Source organism: Electrona antarctica, assembly GCF_951216825.1.
Source record: "Electrona antarctica genome assembly, chromosome: 2".
In the NCBI taxonomy this organism is placed as follows: domain Eukaryota; kingdom Metazoa; phylum Chordata; class Actinopteri; order Myctophiformes; family Myctophidae; genus Electrona; species Electrona antarctica.
In genome coordinates, this window is record NC_136807.1 from 41103508 (window position 1) to 41130914 (window position 27407).

General features: G+C 42.3%; 1 protein-coding gene across 1 annotated transcript; it reads left to right on the forward strand.

Annotated features, from left to right (window-relative positions):
- Positions 1-285: 285 nt before the first annotated feature.
- On the forward strand, positions 286-20684 carry cacnb3b (calcium channel, voltage-dependent, beta 3b; the record flags this gene model as incomplete). Its single annotated transcript, XM_079524837.1, is given in 14 exon segments — positions 286-330; positions 5944-6063; positions 6840-6962; positions 7805-7918; positions 7920-7926; positions 8678-8730; positions 12514-12594; positions 16195-16253; positions 16501-16601; positions 18467-18618; positions 19380-19475; positions 19724-19894; positions 20478-20527; positions 20657-20684. Coding segments are annotated over 13 exon segments (1152 nt in total). The 3' UTR covers positions 20508-20527; positions 20657-20684.
- Between the last annotated feature and the right edge of the window lie 6723 nt (positions 20685-27407).

Sequence of the window (27407 nt, forward strand, 5' to 3'; positions counted from 1 at the left end):
GAGGTGTTCTTCTTCTGCTTCCATAAAGGGAGAGGAGAGAGCTTGTTGTCTGAAGCTGGAGAAGAACATCGGACCAGTAGGAGGGCGTGTGCACACCAGTGCTGCAGTCAGGGCATCAATTTTGTATAGGAAATGGCTGTTGAGGCAGCGCGGCAACGTCAGCTGTGTGGAGCACTTAGGCCGAGCGCACTTCTCTCTCTCCCCCTTCTGTAACCACGGTCTGAGGGGAGGAGGGTTCTGCCTTCTCTGTGTGATGGGGGGGAAGAGAGTGCTGGCAGTAGAAGCATGTCTGCCTCCGACTCGAGCGCTACAGGACTCATCTGTAACAAGGTAGGCTGATGCGCCCCTTTTTTCTCGCCTCTCTCTGTGACTAAGCCTGTGGGTCTGTCTGTCTGTCTCTCCCTCCATCCATCCGTCTGTCCATCCATCCATCCATCCACTCATTGTGCCTATTCTCCATTTGTTCTGAACTGGCTTCCCCTCTCTTTCTTTTTCCTCAGCACCCTTCCACTTTCCCTCTCTCTTTCTCTCTCTGTCTGTGTCTCTCTCTCTCTCTCTCTGCCCTCTCCCTCTCTCTGTACTCCCTCTTTCTCTACCACCTCATGTTTTCCCAGTCTTAAGATAAGTCTATTTGGGGTAATTTACTTTGTGCACATCGCACGGCACCACTCCCCTCTCCTCTCTCTTATCTCACTCTTCTTAATTTTCTTCGGACAGTTGGGGTCAGTTTGTAAAACAGTCACACTTGTTTTCTTATACGTTTTAGCCTCATTGGGAGGCACATCTGTTGAATTCTCAATTAAGTTTGAGTTCTGGAAGACACAAGAAGGGTAGAAACATTGATACTAGCTTGCATGTTTGATTGTATAAGCTTCATCAGTTGAGTTCATGCCAGAGTTTTGATTTGCTCTGTAATAACCATTCAAAGCATCCATTCAAACAGGGAAAAGGATCAAATTGACAAGTGCTCAATAGTGATATACTAGATATAGTAAAGGATGTTCAGGCTCTTAAGCAGTTACATGCATGTTCTTAAGTGCAGTTACATGCCTTTATTAATCTTGCATAGTAAAGTTGTGTCAACCTTACTGGGATTTACTTTGTCAAAAAAGCACAGGAAAGCATACTGTATTTGGAAGAAATAAATAGACACAGCTGTACACATGATGGTTTGAAGACCATCATCTAAGAAAGTCTTGTTTATTTTTGTATGGCTTACACAACAACATCAATCTCACACATTGTTACAGGGCGTGTACATAAGGGGGGGATGACGGAGAATGGAAACTAGACGTAGATCCAGGCCACCAATCACTGTGAATCATTCTTTGTGGAAGTGGGAAGTGTTGTTATTATCTAATGTGCTGGCAGTTCACGTTGGAAAGGCAAGTTGACTCTAATGTGCATGCGCTTCCCCCTGCTGGTGAACATCTGCAATCACTGACTCATGCTGCTCATGCTTGTGTAAACCTGATTGATTGATTGATTGATTGATTGATTGATTGATTGATTGATTGATTGATTGAAAGATTTAAATATTTCAAGCACAACTCAATACAAAACTGATAACTGTGGACGACACCATAAAGCATTACACTTGTTTACAATAGGGTCCACCATGTTCAATTCATCATAACATTTAGAGACGTACAACAACGTATACACTTCTATATAGCCAAAAACAGGAAATCCTCACTGTAAACTTCTTTGCAAAAAGAGTTAAATTTTTGATGAATTCATCAATTACCGTACTTATCTTTTCCTTTGTATTAATAGTCTTAAGACTTCTGAGCATGGGGAGTTCAGAGTTTGTTACTGACTTATCAATTATGCTGCATCAAGTAGAGTGCGTGTCTCTCTTATGATATGACTCTGTAGTCTGTGCTGATCTCAGTGAAGTGTGGTTAGCAATCGTGGTTTAATTATTCCCCATGAGGCCTGTGTTGAAAGCAAATTCTTGTAGGGGATTTCTCCAATCTGGTGCTGTAAAATGTTACCATACAGCAGGGGTAGGCAACCTTAGGCACGGGTGCCAACATTGGCACAGGGGAGGGTGATCACTGGCACACTGGCATAAGTGTGCCAGTGACACTAAAATTAAATATTCCAAAGTGTAGTCAGTTAAATTAAGTCCATTCACATCTACAAATTACATGATAATTTACATCCTGCACATAATTTTACATGCATTCAAACTTCTAACTCATGACTGGGGAGGGATTAGCTGGGTTATTGCTCTGAGTTTAATGATCATTACATCCTGAAAATATTTCTAAGCTTGTTATATGTATCCTATATGGACAGTCATAATTATATGGCACACTGACTATCACACAGATTAAAACATGGCACTTCATGTGAAAAAGGTTGCAGACCCCTGCCATACAGTATGTTTACCATTAATAGAAGATGACCTTATCACATGTTTTGAAAAGAAGAAATGATACTGACCTACTGAGGTATTTGTTTGGTGAAAGGTCAAAGTGCAGGGAAATGTGTATGTGTTGATAATATTTTTAATCATAACACCAACACCACCAGATCACACTATTAATGTCACGCATGCGTCCCCTATAGAGGTCGAGAAGCTTGCGTTTCCAAGGGGTAGGCCTGTAATAATTTACATAATCGTCTAATTGCAGTTATTTGAGATAATTGCAAATTCTTTTGCATAATCGTCATTCGTTCTTGAAAAATGTTCATGCATGTTCATATGAAAAACGTGGAAATAGCCGCTCTACAAGCTTACAACGTGTCACACTTGTAAGCTTGTAGATCAGCTATTTTTGCAATTTCTAAGTATAAAATTATTAAATAACTTATATCTTTTGTAATTAATTTAATTCATCATTTCTTTTGTATTCCCAGAAATACTTTGATGCCAATACTAGTACAAAAGTATTGGCATCAAAAATCTAAATATACTTAAAGTACCAAAAGTAGAAGGTATGCAGAATGTCCCATTTCACAAGTTTTCTAAATGCATAAAAATCGGTTTTGGTCGAAATGTATACAATACCTCAAAATTGTACTTAAGTACAGTACTTGAGTAAATGTACTTAGTACTTAGTTACTTTCCACCACTGCCTATAGCCCACTAGAGTCCCCAGGTGATGGTGACGCCGTTGACACAATGAGGGCGTAGCAGCTCCTTCTCCTGTATTATAGAGACATGAGATGAGGTAGGACGTGATACACTGAACCACTGTACACTGTACAGTAGTATTAATGTACAAAAAAGTAGGATATGACAGCACACAGAGGGGTGCTCCTGTGTGGGCAGCAATCAATTGGCATGACGACTAAATTGTGGAGAAAAATCACTCCCGTGTGAAGTGAGTGGTGCAACTCCGTGTGGGGGTCCCCGGGGGGTCCGCGGAAGTTCCAGACCCACAGGAACGCGGCCAGGGTGCCGGCCCGGTTCCGGCGAGCCACCCTGCGTCCGAAACGGTCGAGAAATGACAGAGTTACCGTGTGGGGGTCCCCGGGGCCGGGGCCGGGGCCGGGCCAGGCCCGGCTGTTTCTGGCAAGCCGCCCGCGTCCGAAACGGTTGAGAAATGGTGAAAACCAACCAAGCTATTTTCGTGCTTGGACAGACAGACCCAGGGACCCAGGGACAGACCCAGGGACCCAGGGACAGACCCAGGGACACACATAGCTGTGTAAATGGAGTGGTTGCACCACTCAAAAATCACACCTATGTGAACTGAGCAGTGCATAGTGTACTCGTACTGTATACTGGACTTACTGTACCATACGCGTACTGTGCACTGTGTGCAGTACTACGATACTGTACACTCACACACAAAGTCTTACTGGTACTGTGCTGCTCTGTGCCACTTTTCTCTGTGCTATATATACTCTACTGGCCACTTTAGGTGTTAAACTGTCCGTGCTCGGACAGACAGACGTGGAAATGGCCCTGTCAGGGTCTTTGGGATATCTTTGGGACAAATGGACCCTGATGGGGTCAGTGTTAAATTAACGACTTTACAGTGTGATAGAGTTGCTGATCTCAAATGACTGAGTGTGAAGTTGACTCCACACACACTGGCTTTGTTACACAGGAACAGGTTCTGTAATCTGTGCCCAAGTGTGACTTTATAATTGTTTCACACACAGGAGGAGTTTTTCCCTTTGTTTAATCTATAGACAATTATTGTCATAATATTATGTCTTCATTAATTACGCTTATAGGGTTGTACAACACATGTAAGACGCAGCCCTTACATCAGCATGCAATACACAGTACAGTATGTGCAGATGATATGAGGATATTACACTGACTGTAAACATACCCGATATTTCAGAGCATCAGCTCCTCTATCCATCTGCAGCACCCAGAGAAATGTGCTTTAATTATGCTTTATTACATCCTGTCTGTGGTTTTTTTTAGACTCCAGCCCCCCTCTGGCAGGCTTTGATATTTAAATGTTGGCCACATACTGCACTGGATAAAGCGTTTGCTTTATCCTTTTTGTCAGTGTGAAAAAAAGATGCTGTAGAAGAGATTGAGGGAGAAAGGGAGAGAAATAGACAAGGAGAAGGAGAGAGGTGCAAAAAAGAGCAAAAGAAGGCTGCCGTTGTTATTATGGAGTTATATTTTGCAGTTTTGTGTGGGTGTGTCCATCCAGCAAGTGAGGAGTCTGTCGACTGTCAGCTTCACAGCCCAGTTGGGACAGAGCAGGGTCACAAGGGAAATTGAGGCTGCAGTGAGGGGGGAATAAGCCCATGCATGTACATATTATTACATGCTGTAACCTCTCCAAAGTTGGGGGGCCTAGCTCCAAAGGTGAGCAGCCAAGCTCCAAAGAGAAGATCGGAAGGGTTTCTGTAATATCATTGGCTGAAAGAAGGGCTTCGGAAATTGCACTGGCTGGCAGTTTAGTTCACAAGGACCAATCAAGGCTAGCATCTCTTTTTCATATCGACACAGAGTAGCCTCTGTTCCACATCAAATGGTTTAACAACTGCACACAGAAACATGCTTGAGGTGCGCCCGAGTAAGGTGGTAGCCGAGCAAATGCGCGTGCTGAGCAATGTGTGTGTGTGCCACGATGTCCACTCAGCACTAACCGAGTTTTATACCAGTCGAATGGGGTGCAGCGGGCTGCAGTTCATCTATTTTGAAAAAGCTCATATAACTTGAGTTGACAATGTAAGTATGCGACATGACAGGCCAGGGTCGATCATTTTCAGGTGATGTTCTCTCTTAATTTTTACAGAAGTTGGGTGCTCTTCTCATTGTAGTTCCTTACCCAGTTTACCCTAATTTTCTCCAATCTACATGTATGCTCTAGACGTCTAGCAGCTATCTTCGCTACATAATTTGTTTGTAAGCCATTTGGGGCTCCTTGGCATGGTAACATTTGGGAACCCCTGCACTATAACATGAATGCAACAGTACAGGGTGTGATTTAATTTCCCTTTCTGATCAATGTGTTGTCACCACTTGCCCTGGCATTCTCAGGAGACCACCTGAACAATAATAAATAAAGACAACTGGGATGTGGTGATGCTGCCTGGTACTTGGTGTTGTTGCTGCGCTCACGCCTGCACACGCTCCCCAGAGAGAAGGCTGCTTTGGAAAGGTTTACATGGTTATTAGTTGGCAGGTTTACATGGCTCCATTAAACCACTAACTACGCAGCCATATGATCTTCCATCAATGCGGGTCATATTACAAGAAAAATGACATGGGTGGTGGGTGGGTGACACCGGACGGGCCCTCGGTCCTGGATATTGACGCAATTTGTTTAGATCAACACATTGTGAAGCCACTTTTCCCGACGATAAGCAAGTGTCAGTGCACTTTCCTTTTTTTATAAGGTGGTGGGCGGATACTCCATTATGGTTGATTGACTTTAATTTCTCCAGACGATAACAGATTTCCGTCTCCTCTGACCTCACCTCCTCGGCTGTCTCCTCTCGTTCTCTCGTCAGGGTTCAGCCGATTCCTACACTAGTCGACCCTCGGATTCCGACCTGTCCCTGGAGGAGGACCCAGAGGCGTCTCGGCGTGAAGCCGAGCGCCAGGCTCAACTGCAGCTGGAGAGAGCCAAGGTGAGAGGCCTGACACTGTGGGCTGAGGCCCACTGCTGGGCCGTGAAGCAGTGGTGGAAAAAGTACTTTTTACTTAAGTAAAAGTATCAATACTGCCATATAGAAATACTCTGTTACAAGTAAAAGTCTGGAATTCAAAATATACTTGTACAAAATGTACAAAAGTATTGGCATAAAAAGTGTGCAGAATGTCCCATTTCATGTTTTCAAATGGCTTTTAGACTGCAGATCCTAGGCCAATCGTATATTCATTAAAAAGTATTGGCATAAAAAGTACTCAGTGTGCAGAATGTCCCATTTCATGCAGTCTAATGGCTTTTAGACTGCAGATCCTAGGCCAATCGTATATTCATAAAAATAAAAAAACATCATTAGCCGTTAGCCTATAACGTAGCAGACATAGAAGACTGGCTTTTGCTCTTACGTTCCTTAGTTTAATAAAGAAAGAAAAAACAGGTGCGCTTCCTCTGGAAACCGCCCTTTGTTTAAGGCAGTAGGTGCTCAGCTTTGAAAATAACTTAACTCATAAACCAACTAAATGGAAAAAGCGGCACTCCAAAATAAAATATGCCGAGACTGGCTCAGATGCAATTTCTCATGTTTATTTGAGGTGACGCTGACGGAAAAAAATACTTTTTTTAGTTTGCTCTGAAGAAAGCTAGGTTCTCAAATAAACATGAGAAATTTCATCTGAGCTAGTCTTTCATCTTTTATTTTGGAGTGCCGCTTGTTTCTTAGTTTAATGTTTGTGCTTTTTTTCCTGTATCTTTCACCAGTCTAAAGCGGTAGCATTTGCAGTGAAAACCAATGTAAGTTACTGTGGTGCCCTTGATGAAGACTGTCCTGTCCAAGGGGCTGCAATCAACTTTGAAACCAAAGACTTTCTACACATCAAAGAGGTGAGCAGGGCTGCTTGTGATAAGCTTAGCTAGGGTTCTAACTAAGGTTGAAACTGGCACGTCATTATAGGTGAGAACGTTTTGTGCATGACACCATTGTATGACGAAGTATAAAAGAGGGGTTAAGTAAGTGGTTAAACACAACTATACACAACCTTGAGTGCCTCCAAGTCAGTTAAGGGGCCTTACAGTATAGGCAACTACTCATACCTCTTACATTAAGAAATGACCCTGGTGGTGAGGGCGGGGTATTGTCTGAGATTAACAAGAACCTCACATTGCATGGGCGTGCTCTCATTGTAATGATTTGGTGCCTATGATAACTGTATTGTCACATATTTTAATATGTATATATATATACTGTATGGATGTATTTCCTGAATGGGAGTCTATCAAAATTCTAAAGCCACTTATTGTCATTATGGTTCATTGTTCTTGCCATGTCTTTGTATATTCAATCTTTTTATTTATAATAGTGTTGTGCCTGAGCTGTTTTTCTTTTCTTTCTTTTCTTTTCTTTCTTTTGTTGTTTGTTATTATGTTCTTGTTGTGTAATGTCTGTGTTTGTTGTCCTTAATTTGTTAAAACCAATAAATATACTTTATTTAAAAAAAAACAAGAACCTCACATAAAACACCACCACTTACTGTACATCTAAACGTTTAGTATAGTGATACTAGTATAGTATAGTATCTGTTCTATCAAATCTACACAGTGAAATCCATGGTGTTACAGTGTACACATAGTATGTAACCAAAAGGTCCATTTAGCACAACATCTGTGGTTTAGCATTAAGCCTTGAACCACGCTGATTTAATAGTGTTGTTTCCCGTGTCGTGCAGAAATTCAACAATGACTGGTGGATTGGGCGGCTGGTGAAGGAAGGCGCCGACATCACCTTCATTCCCAGCCCAGTCAAACTGGAAGCCATGAGGATAAAACAGGAACAGAAGCAAGCAGCACGGTCAGAGCTCAGACATACACAGTCAAATTCTCTGTACATTTTTAACCCAGAGAGTGTACATGTATACAGTTGGGTGCCACCGATATTGTCCCTTATCATTTGACCCATTTAGGCCTGACCTCAAAATTTAAAAAAAATCCTTCTAAATCCTTTTCACGATTTTTCAAAAATAGCAGACCTACAAGCTCGTAGCGCGCCACTCGGTGGCGCGCTATGAGCTTGTAGATCTGCTATTTTTCAATAGCTAAATTATAACATAATGTTTAAAACACCAAAAGGGGTTCCCGCCCAAAATGGGTTAACTGTCCTTTTGCGCAGATCATGCAAACCTCAGCAAAAAGAAAAGGACAATATCGATGGCCTCCAACTGTATGTAACCAAATGCATCCGTATTGGTCCTCTGGTTACGTGTAACGTGACCTTCTTCTTGCGTCACCATCACTGTAAAAAGGGTGAAGTTAAAGGGACACATACAGTACAGTGTAAAATAGACAACTACCGGTACAGTATGTCCTCCTCACACACTACAGCACGCTCACTGTTTCTGTCTCTGTACGGTATGTTGCTCCATCTCTCTTTCTCCACTCTGTCCCGATTCCACATTGTCTACTTGGAACACTTTCTGAAAAGACAAATGGGATATATCGCTAGTTCTAGTTCACGTGTTCCCGCTGTGGAAGAGCTTGCACCACTAAATTGCCCCCCGTGGGGATTCCTGCATAATGAACCATGGCATTGTGCTGCCCTACAGGAAAGCAGGGAATGCTTCATCTGGAGGCTGGAGGTCAACTCCACCATCTGCAGGTACGTGGCTGCGGTGGAGGAGAGTAGACCTGCATCTTTCTGTATCCATCCCATTCTTTCCCTACTGTATTAAAAGCCAGTCCTGGGCCAGAACTCATTATCGTAAAACGTATGGACATGGATTTTGAGCTGCAAGTATTGATTAATGTCTCGGCGATTATTCTATTGATTCATTTGACGATAAAATGAATAATCCAGAAACACGTTTTATTTTTTGTCAACTGCTTCAGTTGTTTTGTTTGTTTTTCTCCACAATTTAATCGCCCCCCCCCATGTTTGACAGTCCCTGTCACTGCCAACCATAATACTATAATGGCTGATATTGTAGAATGTATTGTATACTAAAGTTCTCAACGGGCCCAAAAATTATGGCCCAGCCCGACCCTACCCTAACTGGGTCGGCCCGAGGCTCGTCCCGACCCTAAAAATTACCATAATGTTAAGCCCGAAGCCCGACAAAAGCCTGACAGAAAAAAAAGAGAGAAAAAAAAAGCAGCACTAAAATGCGGCGCCGTATTTCAGTGTGAAAGTGAGAACGGAGATCAACAGATTTATCGAAATAAAGGATGTATGTAACTCACGTTAGAATAAGCTATTAATGTTCCATAACTTCCATTTCCAATCATTCTAATGGATTCCATACAGTGGTGGTGGTGCCTGGTGAGTAAACACTAGCTAAACAATAGCTGCTGCAGCTAAGCAAAGCAAAGCAAAGTTTACCCAGGGTGAATGGACTAAGCTCGAGATGCTTGTTTACAGCCAGACCCTGCTCATAGAACATTTCATGGTAGGGGTTCAATGCCTTGCTCAAGGGCACTTCAGCGGTGGTAATTTTAACGTGCCGGTCCGGGGATTCGAACTGGCGACCTTCCGATAACAAGACCGCTCCGCGAACCGTTCGGCCACCGCTGCCCCAGCTGCCCGCAGCTCCCTCCCTTAGTTTCCTCTGAAGTGAAGTTGCTTTACATGTAGCGTTTAAGTTATATATCACCATGGATCATTTGACGTTGATAATTAGGTTTTATTCATCGCAGCCAGCTGGGTTAACGAGACTCAGTGCAACATGACGAAAACCTGACGCTTCTTCGGCTGTGATAATCTTAAAATATTTAAGCATATGGCAACTTTGCAAGTTAACTGGTGGTTAGTAGCTCGTTTGGTGCGCAAACCAGAGGGAAACCAGCGGTAGCAAGGCAAGCAAGCAAGTCTCACACCGTCCACTGTTCTCTCTACTGTAGGGCCTACTGCCTGTGCGCAGTGCAGGACTGCGGGGCAGGCTGCATGCTGCTCTGGCCTCGTACACACATACCGGACGGACATGATCTGTTCTGTCTGTGTTTCATGGCCGCCTCAGGCTCAATGCTTTTCCAATGGAAGTCACGTGGTTTGACATGTGTGTACGAGCCTACGAGGCCTCTGAGTCTGAAATGCCAGTGCGATGCGACCCCTGCCTCCAGTCCTCCTCCTGTCACAAGTGAATCGCCTAGCGCAGCCCTCTTCATAATAAATACATACATGTATACACAATCACATTACACAAATAACAGAATTGCTATTTTTGTTATAATAACACTCTTTTAAAAAAAGAAAGAAAAAAGAACAAAATCGCGGAAAATCACCGAGGCTCGGCCCGGCCCGACTAATTAGCATAATGTTTTGGGCCCGGCCCGGCCCGAAAACGTCGGATCGGCCCAGGCCTGGTCGGGCCTGGTCGGGTGCGGGCAGAGTTTGAGAACTTTATTGTATACAGTGCATGCCTATTCCATATACAGCCATAGAACACGCAATGCAATTTCATGGAGGGATTCAGCTCAGCAAGGTTGCAAGGTTAAAATGTATTTTATATACAGGTTTAATGTTTGTTTTTAGTTCAATGTTTGTTTTAAAAAGGCCATTGACAATGAAGGGAAAATGTACGTCATCTTGTCCCTAACACAAACATTAAATGCCATTAACAATAAAGAGAATTTAATGTTTTTTGTCACTGTTTGTTTTACATCACCATTACATCACCTAATCAACATGAGTATTAGACTTTAATATATTAGCACCCCACACTCAGGTACATAGAAAGGCAGTCAATCAGAACTACAGAACTACGCATCAGTATGACTAGCATGTCGATCTGTCGTGAACCTTTCATGGCTATTCGTAGAGTAAAAGCGGCCATGTCTTTCCGGCACCCCAGAGCTCCCATTTTGAAGGAATCCCGGGAATGATTGTGTTAAGGCAACCAGCCGGTTCCACGCGCTGCACAAGGTGCCCTATTTTCACTTGAGCACCTGCCCCTCTAAATGTCTGTGCACGCCACTGGCTGTAATGCACCCGGAATAAGTGCCCATTATGTATGCTCTCATTGAAGGAAGTTGTGTTTGGTGCTGCTGTGAATTCTGTCCCTATAGGGAAAGAGCGAGGTGACGAGATGGTTGACATTCGGGCCGGCGGCGGCATAACTCGGCCGCCATGTTGTGTGTTACGTCACTCTGTAGTCAAAGCATTGCAAGCACTGAATGCAAACTCGGGCAATCTTCCATCAATCCACTATCTATGTTTAGCAAAAAACTGGATGTGAGGATGTGGATGTGGTCCATGTCAATCTCATGGTCATCTCAAGTGAAGATATTTGACTAAATACACGTTTTCTGCCAGAACTTTCAAATGGATATGATACTAGATGACAAGAGCTGACCCCAAATAATTATTGGATGGGCGAGTACACATGTAGTGCTACAAATTAGACTGTCACAGAGATGAATCCTTCCATCAAAATGCATTGCATGTTCTATGCCTATGGCCTTTATTATGGAATACATGCAAAGTATGCTATATCAGACTGCGTGTGTTTGTGGTGTGTGCGTGTGCGTGTGTGTGTGTGTGTGTGTGTGCGCGCATGCAAGCGATGAGGCGGGAAAAAGTATTCAAATGTACTTTTTTTCTAGAGGACATTAATTGTGGGAATGAGTTCATCCTGAGAACATTGTGTAATTGGAACCAGTGATATAATATATGTGTGCTAACTGCTAAGTGCTTATCTCAGATGACTTTGCCATAGCAAATGCAATTGTTATGTGAGCTATAACCAGTGATTAAATATCATCAGTCCAATGCTTGTTATGCTGTGCATCACCTTTGTCTAAAATCAGCATGGCATGCATGCATTCTTTACTAATAATATCTTAAGGACTTCATCTAGATGCTCAAATTCTGTCTTCTGAATCTATGACTTCACCTAAATGCCATAGCTTTCCTGTTAGCTTTTTCTCCGCTTGTTAAATGATTGTCCTTCTTGTCTCTGAAAGCCAAACAGAAGCAGAAACAGGTATGTTTGTCACAGTGCCTCTTCTGCTGTGCATCAGAGCATTACAGTTTTACACTTTGCTCTAAACCACCATCAGATGTTCTTCACTTTTTCTGACAAAAAAAATATCAGAATGTTTTAACATTCTTATGTTTTATTGTAATAGTTATTGTGAAAATGGTACTGTACATTGACACTGCAACTATCAATAATTATATGAATTACTAGTGTATAGATAGTGTTTCTTTTCTTTTTTTTGTGGGGTAGGGGAGGCTATGCAGGTTGAAGCCATAGAAATCATGTGAATGGATAAATGTATATGACTGTTGCTTCCTATTCTGAAGGAACATTGATGTTTGAATGCCAACATCCAAATAAATACAGTAGCCTGCCCTGTATCATATGATATGGCTAAAGTATATATATATACAAGTACAAGACGTCTTATTTTCCCTTACATTTACTTGTGTTTATGGCCTTTCCAGACGGAGCTCGTTCCACCCTATGACGTGGTTCCATCCATGAGGCCGGTGGTGCTGGTGGGGCCCTCATTGAAAGGCTATGAGGTGAGAATCATTAATGTCACGGTGTGGACACAGAGGTGTAGGACTCACTCAAATGTAGAACGACCAAGTGAATGTTCATGGGGTTTTGTTCTCAAAACCCACACTGGAAAAAAAACAAGGGACTTCAAACTGAGTAAACTGACCACATCATTCACAACGACGAACTGACAAGGAACTGTCTACACTGGGACATATACACAAGGACTAACTAGACACAGCCTGGTGAACTGAAGCAGACAACACTGGGATAAACAGGCAGAACAGAACACAGGTGACTGGGGCTACAATAATACTACAGGGAGGTGAGACAAGGCATGGAACAGCAAACAAGGCAGACAGGAAAGCACAGAACATTACTACAAAATAAGATGTACTTAGAAAACAAACTACCAGAATACAAGACTGAAACAGAATACAAGAATACAAGTAAAAGTCCAAAAACTAAGTCTAATGGCAGAGGAGCGGACAGTGACAATTACGCATCAGTGGTGGAAGAAGTACTGCAACTGCAGTTTTTCTCCTGCAGGTTTTCTCCCGTCAGATCAAGTGTGGTCAATCTGGAGTCATTTGGTCCAGTTTACCCTGATCATGCGCTACCTTTTATTTTGTTCTCTGTTAGACTGGTTTCAGGCTGTCCTGTTTTTTTGACTGGACTGGTCCGCTCTGGTTTGATCTAGAGGAGTCTGGTCTGATCGATGGGGAGAAAACTCCCTCTCCGTTATTCCATTAGCACTCTCATACCTAATGCCATATAGCCTTTAGCCTGATGAAATTACAGCACATGCAATAGGACTCTCACACCCACTCTCAGAGATAAAGCACAGTACATAAACCTACAATACAGTATACAGGGCTGATGCCAGATGTTTGGGTCCAATGGCGATATTGGAGAGTCATAGACCACCAATGTTTTGAACGACTAGATTTTCAGGCCTTCAAATCCAGTCCTATATTGCGCTATTCAGAGCAATGGACAACGAGTTATGGCCATTTTAGACACTGCTCTGCTGTAACACTGTGTGCAACATTTTTTTGGGGGGGTGACTCTTAAATGGTAAATGGTGCATTTATATAGCATTTATATTATTTATCCAAGGTGCTTTAAATAGATTGTGCATTACATTCACCCACACATTCATACACTGATGGCGGAGGAAACCATGCAAGGCACCAACCTGTTCATCAGGAGCAATTAGGGGTTCAGAGTTTTGCTCAAGGAGACTTCGACACTAACTCATGACTATTGTAATGGCAGACCCCTGAACAGCATTTGTTCCATGTTTGGGGAGGATGAGAGCAACGGTGTGCCTGAGGCTGCCGGGGGCCCCTGGCATGGCCCCTAGGGACCCCTGGGGGCCACATGTGACCCCAGGTGTGGCTATTCGGAATTTCTGATGGCAGAGTTTGGTGCGGATCAGAGCGATGCGCCTTGCAAGTCTGCATGTTCACCATCCACCCAAGGTCACTCAGTCGACCCTCTAGGCAATTTTAATATAGGATACAGAAAAGAGGTCAATCTTGAAATCAATTTGAAAAACTTTGTTTCTATTTGAGTATATTTTTCTAATTTTCTTATATTTTTGTAATTAAACATCAAGTAAATATTAATTACTCAAACAGAACTTTCTTTTATTAATCATTTACTGTTAAAATGAAATTTGAATAGCACAAGCTCTCATGATACATTGCAACATGTTGTGAGCCTGTAGATCTGCTATTTTAGAATTACAATTAAATGGGTTAAAATTGTTACATTTGTTAAAAATCATAACACATCGGCTTCATAATTGCTGATACTGATGATGAAAAGAAAATCACATAATGGCCGATTTATCGGTTTGGCTCTACTACAGTAGCTGTTACGGGTAGGCCTATGTGTCTTATATCAGACAACGTTTTCACATCAAGGACCCCCAAATTGACACTCATTAGCCCGCGGACCCCCATTTGAAAAGATATGCCAAGGACGATTGGACGAAGAAGGAAGATTTTTACGGTTCTAGCAGTGATTTTCAACCATTTTCATTTCAAGGACCCCCGGTTTGACCTGAATTAGGCTAAGGTCCCCCATTTCTATCTCTGGGACCCCAATGTAAATTGTAAAATCAAAGTTAATTTAACTCTGAGAGTAAAGGGTCCATTTGGTTCCATTTGTACAGGGTGTGTGTGCGTGCGCTCGCCGCAGTTTTCTTTGTGAAATATTTATGCATTGCTCTGGTGATGTGCTTTGAGGATGCTCCAGTGGTGTACGCCAGCATCTCTCTCTCTCTCTGCCCTCCTCCTTTCGCTCTGTCTCAGAAGGAGAAGAGGAGGCCATGGTAGAGCAGAGGCACAACAGCTGGCACTATCCACCATTTCACAACACATCTATTTTTCAGGCCCGTTTGAATATAGATCTCATCTCACACAAGTACGCACGCACGCACGCACGCACGCACGCACGCACGCACGCACACGCACGCACGCACACGCACACACACGTGAGCAGATGTATAGCTAAACGTAATCTGGCGCAGGACTCAACCGATAATTCCCAGTAGGTTACTTATCAAGCCGATCTTATCGACCTACTGCATGTAGTCTGGGAGCCTACTGGCTGCGATTGGCATTGATAAAACGTTTGAGTGAAAATTAACCGATAATTAAGGTTAATAAAGGTTGGCAGAGGATGTGTAGGATTACATTAGATAATTGGCACTGGGTGAAAAAACTGGGTTGCAAAATCTTGGGATAAAAATAAAATAAAAATTAACCGATAATTCCCAGTAGGTTACTTATCAAGCCGATCTTATCGGCACATGCTGGGAGCCTACTGAAAACGACAAGCCTCCTCATACCCTAACCTAAACATAACCGCAAGCACGTAGCAGCGCGGTCCCAACCTTAATCGTCGTTTTCGTTTTATCAATGCCAATCGCAGCCAGTAGGCTCCCAGACTACTGCATGTAGGTCGATAACATCGGCTTGATAAGTAACCTACTGGGAATTATGGGTTGATACCATTGGAAGCGGGTGCTGACTCTATCCATGTCATCCTCTGCCGTGCTCATTTCTATTTAGGTCCACTGTCAGATCTAGTCATATCACCACATCATCACAATGAGGGGGAAGAGAGCACACACATCCTGCTGCTCCTGGAACACAATTTCACACCAAAATAACACCCTGCATTTCAGTGAAACTTAGACAATAAGATATAGCGAAAGTATTTAAACTGTTCCTCGTTTTGCTGGAGAGCCCCTGGAACTAGCCTGGCCAATAAGCCAGACTCAAATCACACTGTCGTTTTTTGCCAACGGCTGATTCACGTCTGGCTTATTAGCCAGGCTACCCTGGAACCTCCTCAAGGTGTGTGTGTGTGTGTGTGTGTGTGTGTGTGTGTGTGTGTGTGTGTGTGTGTGTGTGTGTGTGTGTGTGTGTGTGTGTGTGTGTGTGTGTGTGTGTGTGTGTGTGTGTGTGTGTGTGTGTGTGTGTGTGTGTGTGTGTGTGTGTGTGTGTGAGCGAGCGCAGATGCACGCAGGTGTAGCCTGTGTGCACACACCTGTGATACCATTACTTGTCACTCGTAACGTGCTGTCATTCCTCCCCTCTGTCTCCTAGGTAACAGACATGATGCAGAAAGCGCTCTTTGACTTCCTCAAGCACAGATTTGATGGCAGGTGGGTACTGCAGATTACCGGATATACAGTGATCCTTCTGCAATGTATACGCCAATGTACTGCAGCCCGCACAATTGTCCCAGGAGGACACTCGAGTGCATTGTGTTCCCTATATATCACATTTCATGGTCAAACAGGACACACATGACAGGTGTATTTATAGACGCAAGAGAGCGTCCGTGAGTTCAGATCATCCTTTGAACTGGAGCAGTTGTGGAAGTGATGTGATAAGGCACCTCTTCTGCAGGATCTCCATCACACGGGTGACTGCCGATCTATCGCTGGCCAAGCGCTCTGTGCTCAACAAGAAGGCCATTATGGAGAGGTCCAACACACGGTCCAGTCTGGGTGAGTGAGTGGTGTGACATCATTGACATGTGTCCCAGCAGGTCTGTCTATTTACAGCATAGAGATATCCCTGATCATTTTGATTAAAGGTCTGGAATCAGATGAACACATAGGGGAGTAGGGACCTATAGCCCTTGTAAAAGCCCCCTATAGAGCGTCGCAGTCCCGCCTCCTACCCTGGACCAGGAAATGAAACCCAATGCATTTTCCTCATAGACATTTCTTAAAGTATTTATTTAAAGACGGTTACGCCGTGGACAAAGCCAACTCGAGTCGTGACAACTCATGACAACACAAACAATATTTTGGACCAAACAAATAATTAGAAATAAGAAAAAAACGGCAGGTTACAACACTTTTGTTGTTTTTCTTCTTTGTAATTATTTGTTTGGTCCAAAATATTGTTTGTGTTGTCATGAGTTGTCACGACTCGAGTTGGCTTTGTCCGCGGCGTAACCGTCTTTAAATAAATACTTTAAGAAATGTCTATGAGGAAAATGCATTGGGTTTCATTTCCTGGTCCAGGGTAGGAGGCGGGACTGTGACGCTCTATAGAGTACATGCTTTTCCTTAGCCATAATAAGCCTATCTCACAGAATTTCCCCGCCCCCCTTAATACGCCCCCTTTCGGGGCTAGTGGTGATAGCGTGACGTCACTCCATAGACGCTACATGTTAACAGAGGTAATTTAAGAAGTCTACAACTTTTGTTTTCTCAAGGTAAGGTTTGTTCTATCTGTTCGAGCTGATTTACCATCTTGTTTGCTTCATAATAATATTGGTCTGTCACATTTTTACATTAGAAAATGTACTTAGATTCTCCAGAGAAAAAAACGTGTAAATGCGAATGTTAAAGACACCACTATTTACCGGAAGTGGGCGTGGAAAGCGGGCTGTGAGATAGGCCTATTGTGTTACAGTTCCAATATTATTGTGATTTCCAATTCCAACTGATGAATGATGTATGTACTGTATATGTTACTGTCATTTGTTTTGTACACAAACATTAAATTCCCATTGACAATGAATGGAGAATGTACGTCATATGTGTCTGAGCAATTGGCAATTTTTTTCATATAAAAAACATTCAATTCCCATTGACAATGAATTGAGAATTTACGTCTATAATGTCTGAGCATGTTTTAGTGTCGGGAGGATTAAAGGTAATGCCCCTATGTATACTTGTATGCAATCTGACACCACTGCCATATCAATCACAAGTAGTCATTACGTCATACGCATGAGTGACGGCTTTCGATGGTGACGTATATATCGATCAGTGTCGGGTGGATTAAAGGAAATGCCTCTATGTATATGTAATTTGTAAATTGATTAGCGGTATACTGTGGTTACTTTGCGTATGCCCTGTTTGATGCGTATGTATCGTAGCAGCATATGACGTCAGGGTATAACTGGTACAACTAGCTCTCAATGATGACGTAATAAAGATGTGGATCCAATGCCAGGGTGTAATTGGTTTTCGATGGTGACGTAATGACGATATGTTTTAGTGTCGGGAGGATTAAAGGTAATGCCCCTATGTATGTAATCTGACACCACTGCCATATCAAGCACAAGTAGTCATTACGTCATACGCTGGCACGGCGCATACGCATCAAACATCGACGATGGACGAAAACTATTACTTGCGCGCTCTGCTTGCGCAAGTAACAAGTAAATTGTGACACAGAAGTCTATTGTCAGCCATCAGCCATGACCATTCCTTGAAATCTGTCATTGTTGTATAGAAGCATGTTTCCTCCCATGAGCATGAAGTAAAAGCAAAATGGACACTTTGTGATTATGGTTTATTCTTGCATACATAATATCACTAATCTACTGTATGCGTATGTTGTGTGTTTGCAGCTGAGGTCCAGAGTGAGATTGAGAGGATCTTTGAGCTGGCCAAGACCCTGCAGCTAGTAGTCCTGGATGCAGACACCATTAACCACCCAGCACAGCTTCTCAAGACCTCCCTGGCTCCCATCATTGTCTACGTCAAAGTCTCTTCACCAAAAGTAAAACTAGAACTTCATAATAACCCAAACAACTTTCACAAAGTCTGTTTAAAATCAGATTTATTTACTATACCCCATTTATTATGGTTGCTGTAGTTATTTGTCATGGAAGTACAGTGGATTGCATACATTTTCATGCAGACTGTGTTTTAAAAGTCAAACTCATGATAGAAGTGTATGTAGAATTTTTAGGGTATTTAGGGTCTTGCACGGGGAGGGGTTGTAAGAGTCTTCAAGATGTACCAACTTCACACAAGTAAAGCAAGGGCAATATCTTATGCAACACAGTGGAAATACACTTTTTGAGAAATGACGACGAACGCAATCTCCATTTTTATTTCATCATCATCTGGCCTGATTTCTAAGGCTTGATTTCTACGTGCATGCGGGTGTCACCGTGACGCACTAGAAATAGCTTAGCTATAGATCAGCTTATTTTGGTGCGTGGCATTAAAGGGATATTTCACTTTCAAACATGTTTTTCAAACAGGTAATTTTAACATTTACTCGGGCGTTTGTGTAGCCTGGTTATTGGTTAACCACTCCCCCTTGAAAACAAAAGGAATGACATTTGGGGGAGCGTTTGTGAGCACCCCAGACAATATAAAGTATCTAAATACTGAATAAAGCAACTTAAAAACATACCGTAATATCCCTTTAAGTATTAAATAAGGCTACAGTGAAGGTGTAACTGTACTGTATTGTAAGAGTGTTCTTTTGGTTTCTATTTTAGCTATTTTTATCTCTGGCTAATCTCACAGGTTCTTCAGAGGCTGATCAAATCTCGGGGGAAATCACAGAGCAAACACCTCAACGTCCAGATGATGGCAGGCGACAAGTTGTCACAGTGTCCACCTGTACGTCACTCTCTCCATAATCCAACCTGTATTTAATATTGACATTAGACAAGACCCAGAACAGAGCTGTATATACTGAGTTATAGGCTACTTGTCGCGCTTGCACACAGAGTCTGATTTTGTTTTAGCACAAACAAATCCCAGAGGGCTTCATAACAACAAAACAACAACAAAATCACCTCAATTCAAAACGTGCAAATCACATGGTAGCTAAAACTGCTTACGTGCTTCTGTCTCCTTAATGTTAGGAGATGTTTGATGTCATACTGGATGAGAACCAGCTGGAGGATGCATGTGAACACCTGTCTGAGTATTTGGATATCTACTGGCGTGCCACACACCTTCCTGGAGCTGCTCCTCTCAACCCCTTATTGGACCAAAGTGTTGTCACCCCGCCCTCAGCTAACTCCAGCCAACAGGCAAGTTGAATACTTCATTGAACTCATTCCTTTATAGAAAAGTGTATTCCCTATGCTGATAAGCTGGCCGCTCATGATTGTTATTAGGGGTCAAGCCCGAAGGGGCAGTTTTGGCTGTTCTGTGATGTCGTTTTCCACAAATTTCGGCAATATGGTAGAGTGTCGTGAGAATCGCTCACAGTCACAGCATCTGACCTTTAGATCTCCCAATGAATGAATTATATCATCTGCTCTATCCACTTTTTTGGACGCCAAAAAAGCGACGTCAAAGATTTTCGTAGCCTGGTTGTGGTTAACCACTCCCGCTTGAAATCGCATTTCTATTCATTTGTGTGGTGTGGAGTCTCTACCCTGCTAATGCATGGCCGCAGGAGTACAGTGTTGACAGACAAGCCTAACAGCGTAACAAAAAATGTTACGTCATCTCCAACCAGTCTGTGAAGACAGGGGCTTTTATGGCTTGACCCCATCTTATCACTGCAGCTATATTTACCATTATTATTATATGACTGTTGAACGAACAAAGACATTATTTTCTTCTTTGATGACTGATTTCTAACTCCTGTCTTCATGTGTTTTGCAGTTCTCTGAGACTCAAGAGTTGATAGAATGATCACTACCACAGACAGACAGGTGAGACAGAAAACAATTCATCCTTAAATTAAACTAACCCTAACCCTAACCCTCAATCACATAGCAGTGGCGCCTCCTCCTGCTCGTGTTCCACTAAAATGTGTCCCCCGCTGCTCCCCCCCCCAGCAGGAGCAGCCTGGGCTGGGGTCAGATTAGGAGGTCATAGTGCACAGGGACCAGGGGCCCACCAGGGGGCAGCAGCAGCAGCAGCACTACTTCCTCTCTGGATAGCCAGCCATCAACTCCTCCGTTGTCCACACCCTCGCCCCCCCATCTGGGGCTGAGAAGGAAACGGGGTGAGAGCATCCTCAAAGAGAAAGACCAGGAGGCTGATGTACTGGATGCAGAAGAGGGGGAAAATAGAAGAAGAGACAAAGAAAGAGCTGCCCGCTACAGCTGCAGATGAAAGCCCCCCCCCCGCGCTCCACTGCTGCCCCCTCGGCGAGAGCTCCCTGTTTCCCGCCGCACACGCGACTCAGGGCCGCTTCCTCCCGCTGCAGACTTGTATTATATTCATAGTAATCGGTGCAGAAACCTGCAGCCAGCCACACTGACCGCCCACTAGCATGCCACCCTCTCTCAGCCTGACTCCACCCCTAAGCTTAACCCCCGGCGACCTCTCTGCCCTGAACATACTGTAGAAACCACAACCCGCCCCAACTGCCGTCACATGTTTGCCCAGACACCACACCCAGGACTGGTTCAGATCTCAAACACGCACGCACGCACGCACGCACGCACGCACGCACGCACGCACGCACGCACGCACGCACGCACGTACACACACACACACACAACACTGTACTGTACTATGGCATAGCTATCCTAATAGTAATGGGCAGATCAAAACACAAAGGTGAGTAACTCTCCCTTTGCGGGGCTCCCATAACTCTGTTCTCTCTCTGTCCCATCCCCCCCCCTCTCTAATATGAAAGTGGCTTCTGTAAAGGGGACAGAAAATGACACATCTTCAGTACGTCTTCCATCACCGCACTTCTCTGTGAGCCGTCATTCCGGTCCAACAGAAACGTTGGCTGAAAGGCACACTAGGCTGTAGCAGAATCGACACCTGTGTCAGTTGTGTTGGGACACTCAAGGGAAATGTATGTTCTTTCACTTCCTTTATTGCTTGCTTTCTCTACTGCTTGTGTTGCACTAGCCTTTTATTTATTTTTTAAAACACATTCAACCTGGCGTCCCTATAGCCGATCTACAAGCTTGTAGATCTGCTATTTTCGCCGTGCGACACCAATCGTACCACGAAGAATGAATCAGGTGAAAGTGTATAATTGTGATTTTGTTTTTTTATCGTACTGTATCATATCTAGGCTGTCAATTGCTATCCACATATCCATAGATATTGGTGATTCAAAACCCATGCATGAAAAGCACAAGCACATCAACAGCTATGGTTCATACTGTATGTACCTATCATAATTGTGAATGTATCAGTGCTTAGTCCGGTAGCTTAGAAAGCATTAGTGATTATGTTCTGGGCACAACAACCCAGGACAAAACCCACAATCTGCTAATTGTTGCTCAGTACATGGTGGTTGATGGCAAGAATCCTATAATCCTAGCTATATTGAAGATTCAATATATTAACCAAATAATGTATTTTTGATAGTTTTGACTCCCTCAGACAAAATAGAATTTTTCAACAAATGACACCCAAAAGCAATACAAATCATAGGCATAAGATGTCACGTTTTGCCTCAAATAATAATGAAAGTTATGGGTTTGTTTGCATGGTTATAGAGTCATTTCACAGGTAAATACCCCCCACCCCATTTGTTTATCAGTGGGTGATTCATCTAGCTTTAGATGTTGTAGGTTGTGTAACCAGAACGTATCGAGATCTAGCACAATTATGCTGATTAAAACATTTTCTTTATGGCCAAAAAGAACAATTTATTATTACACATAACAATTAAATATTATTTATATATAAGTAGATTTCTAGAAAATGCCTAAAGTATATAACAAATAACATTATCATACCTTATACCATATCTTATCAGCACTGAACAAAACACTAAATACTACAGTCCAGAATGTATTGTTGCATGCCTTATCACCATATCAGCCTCCTGTCTGTGGAAATACACTTTACAATCAAGTACTGCTACAGCACTATACTGTAAAGTCCTCAGTGTTCATTCATTTAACTATGAGTGTTGCAAATATTAATTTGTGTCAGGCAAGCACACAGTAAAATCCTCAGTTTAAAAATGCAACAATTGGTCCAACAAACAATTCTCAGTAAGATCAGACTGAGTCACAAAGGGACAAATGAACACTGAGGATTTTACTGTGTATTGTACACAGTGTGCTACTCACATTTTTGTTTTTGTTATAACCCCAAATAAGCCTTGTTTATAGTTTCATAATAGATATTAGCAGTGGACTTAAAAGGTTTGAGCTGGTTTGAAGGGCAACGTTCCACTGCAAACTTAGAACTGTGAAGACGGCGACCTCTAGTGTTATATGAATGTCACCTTCAACTGAATTGAAATGAGATTCTCAGTTTCCTTCAGCCACAAGTCAACAGTTTCAATGTTCTCATTGTCTAGTCATTGTCAGGTCTTTCCACGGTTGTTGTTTTTTGCCTCCACCTTCTCAGCACATTGCAAAAAAGAAGGAATTAAGACACAATGAACAGGAATATATCAATTGAAAAGTTTCATTTAAAACTGCTCTAATTTCCTGCCTTTGACAGTTTTGTCGACAAGCATAAAACGTAATACATCTCAAACACTACAGAAAAAAGAGCCACTAATGTAACTAATTGTATTGTCCTCGAAAGGTGTTCATTAATTCAGAAGTTAATACAGTTATAGATAACATTCAAGATCCAAGAGGGTTTATTTGTCACTTACTCTACAGGTAAAAGCAGTGAAATGTTGTGGCATAAATAATGTGGTGATCTTATGTGCATAACATAGCCTAGTACAGGGGTTCTCAACCCGTGGGTCGCGACCCCTCGGGGGGGCCGCCAAATTATTTTGGGGGGTCCCCAAATACATTTCAAAAAAAGAAAAGAAAAACCTTTTCTTTTTTTCTTTTTTTTTAATGCTACTGAATGGCTGGAAAATGGAAATGAAGAGTTTACATATAGTACACATAGTACATGCATACACCTTCCCTAATGATTATATCTGGTTTCAGTATTTATTTATGGTGTATTGTCTCTATTATTAATGTAGCAGTCAATTTATATTGGGGGTCGGGAGGGGGCGGGGCGGGGGTCCCGAGACGTTGCCAAAGCATTTTCGGGGGTCCCCGGCCAAAAACATTGAGAACCCCTGGCCTAGTAGACAAACAGGAGAAGGGCGGCGCACACCAGTGTTGGTGAGGTGCTGCTGGCATTGGAAAATAAATATAAAAGATAAAGAAAGAAAAAGGCTGCACACTCAAAAATCTAAAGTTGTGTCTGTGAGTGTGCAGCCTTTTTCATGTGGATAACATGACATATCATATTCATCTAACATCAGAAGGGCTTATCGGGACCATCCTCACATGAGCTTTTCACCTTTTATTTCACATTTATTTAACCAGGCAAGTCATTAAGAACAAAATTACTATTTACAATGGTGGCCTGGCAAAAAGGCTAAGCCTCTTGGTTTGCTCATAAATAAATCAGAGTAAATCAGTATACTGTACGACTTGTATAGCCAATCACATGTATGCAGAGTTCAAACTTATTTGTATATATTGTATATTCAATTCTCAGTTCTTCCTTAGTGAGATCAAGTTGCACAAAAAAACAAATACTGACAGTAAATTGAGAGGGTTTTGGCCACTGTACATGTTTCTGTCTTCAAAGAAAGCATGCGTTTGTACCTGTATGTATATGTACTTTTCTCTGTTTTATTGGTATGATGCACTGCAATTATTTGGGACCATCATAAAGATTGCTTCCACTGACGCCGTCATGCCGCTCTGAAGGATATGGTTTAAGTTATAGTGAGCAAAGCACATCAGTGGGAACAGAATTTGCAAAGATAGCATAGCACACACACACACACACACACACCGATTTATAGTTTTATAGACTTCTTTAGATCAAACAACAATTTGATCCATGGTGGATCTTTGTCTGTTCCAGAAGTCTTTAAACAATAGCTCTGTGTTCTAGCTTTGAGAATGAACACCATGAACCCCAGAGCATCCCTATTCTTGGGCAAATATTCTGCGAAAGCAGCAGATCTACAAGCCCATGAGCATGTAGATGTGTTATGTTTTGCTGGAGATTTGGTGTAGAGGTCAAAACTAGTGTCCCAGGTTTAAGTGGATACGTTAATTTAACTCACAACAACAACACAACAACACAGTCAGCGTAGTAGGTCTATCTCATTAGTACCAAAGTCAGCTCCTATTTACAGATTAATTTCTCCTGCAGGAAATTTCTACAAAGGAATGGAAGTAACTTTGGACACCCAAAGCACAATTTTTTTAACATAATTTAACAATTATGGTTTCCTGTTGATTTGGGTTCCACATGCCTACATTTTTATGTATGCAATATAAAGTCTAGCATCAATGGACACTAGCCGAGACTATCAAAGATATCTCCTCTGTTACGATGGGAGTACAATTGCACTACTTTAATTTGTATGTCTGCTTTGTAATGCAATAACTGCACTAAAAGTTATGCTGTACCCACCTCCTAGCCTGGCTAATAAGCCAGACTTAATATCACACTAAGCCAGACTAATATCACACTATTGTGTGGCAGGCATTTTTTTTTTGCCAACGGCTGATTCGTGTCTGGCTTATTAGCCAGGCTACCCACCTCCAACACTGATTATGGTGTCTGGTCTCATGGTAAAGATGATGTCCATAAATTCCATGGTTTCAGAAAGTCCGAAATTATATCCAAAAATGTCTAATAATGTTGTGTACAGGGTGCATCTGTTGTCTATAGCACATTTGAAAGGGGCAGAGGGTGAATAAATTGATAAACTATACATTTTACTAATGTTGTTCCGTGTTGTTTTTATTTTGTTGAGTGGATAAGCATGATACTATGGAGCCCTGGAGTGGCCATTGAGGGAGATTTATCTTTTTTTTTTTTAAATCTCTCTCTCAATGACCACTCCAGGGCTCCGTATGATATTGAAGTATTTATTAACAGATTGGAGAATTACAGTACATTTCAAGCACAACTCAATACAAAACTGTGGACGACACCATAAAGCATTACCCTTGTTTACAATAGGGTCCACCATGTTCAATTCATCATAACATTTACACAATACACCAAGAAGACAGTTTATGAATCGACTATGGGATTCTGGTTTCTTAAGCCCTATTTGCATGGATTTTAACGTATTGTGATAATGTGGGGAGTGGGGACATCAGGTCATTTAGAAATTAGATGTCTGTGATTCTTGTGGCACATTCGCACTGGATACGTTTATTTTACTTGAAATTCAAATTACAGACATTAAAGGTATAGGGTAGTGATTAAAATAGCCTAAGTGTTAAATAGCTGTATATTCTGATAGTACTCATTGCTATAAGTGTTTGTTCATTAACAGAAGTATCCATGTCTCTCCTTTTCCAGTCAGAATACCAATTTTATCCAATCAGGAAATGGAACTCAGAAAGGATACAGATTAAACAAGTGAAATTGGAAGTGATGACACAAAGAAATCAGCAGACATAATCGGAATTGGAACACTATAAAAGATAAATGGATGCTCTTTCCTGAATAACTGAAATGTTGTCACCTATGTGAAAATGTATTTCCTGATTATCTGGGCTGGGGAGACAGGGAGACTCCTGTTACTGAACAAATGCTCTATAGCAATGATTACTATCAGAATATAATGCTTTAACCTTTAAACAAAAAACGTTTTGTCAACACCATGCAGTCATCAAAGTTACATGATTATTCAGAGGAACCACCACATCTCTCCAGGCCACTGGTTCTGCCTAGACACATCCATGATTCTATCTGACCTTAAGTCCAAGACAAAACATTCACAAACACATCTTGAGTCTGCTTGGGTCCATGCATTGAAGGACTATGCAATGGCCCACATAGCCTAGACCTAATTTGTATTTTTATTCACACATAAGTAAAACATTAATAGAATTGGGCTTCTATCAACACCAGATACACAGATATGGCATTATAATATAAATATAAATCATATAAAATCATATAAATCTGGTATAGGGCAACTCCGGCCTAGGCCTCGCCCTCTACAGTGCTATGCTAACTGAACTTCTACATATTGTAATTTATAACTTCTAAACTTTGCTATGACCGACTCAATTGTAGGAAAGATCAAGGTTTTAATACTTTATTTGAATTGACTGGGACACTTTGACTGGGGAAATTGACAGAGGGAGTGGCAGATCGGGGTGGTGGTCCCACTTTTAAAGAAGAGAGGGATCAGAGGGTGTGTGCCAATTACAGAGGTATCACATTACTCAGCCTCCCCGGGAAAGTTTACGACGAGGTTCTGGAAAGGAGTGTCCGGCCGATATAATAGTCGAACCTCAGATTCAAGAGGAGCAATGTGGATTCCAGAGTATATATTCCAGATCTATACTCTTGCAGGGATGCTGGAGAAGGCCTGGGAGTATGAATATCCGGTTGTCATGCGTTTTGTGGATTTGGAGAAGACATATGAGTCCCCTGGGAGGATCTGTGGGAGATGCTGCGGGAGTATGGGGAGAGGGGGACCTTGTTGAGGGCCATCCAATCTATGTACACCCAAAGCGAGAGCTGTGTCAATAAGTCGGATTTGTTTCCGGTGGAGGTTGGCCTCCACCAGGGCTGCGCATTGTCACCTATCCTGTTTGTTATTTTCATGGACAGGATCTCGAGGCGAAGTCGTGGCGGAAAGGGTACGGCTCGTGAGCT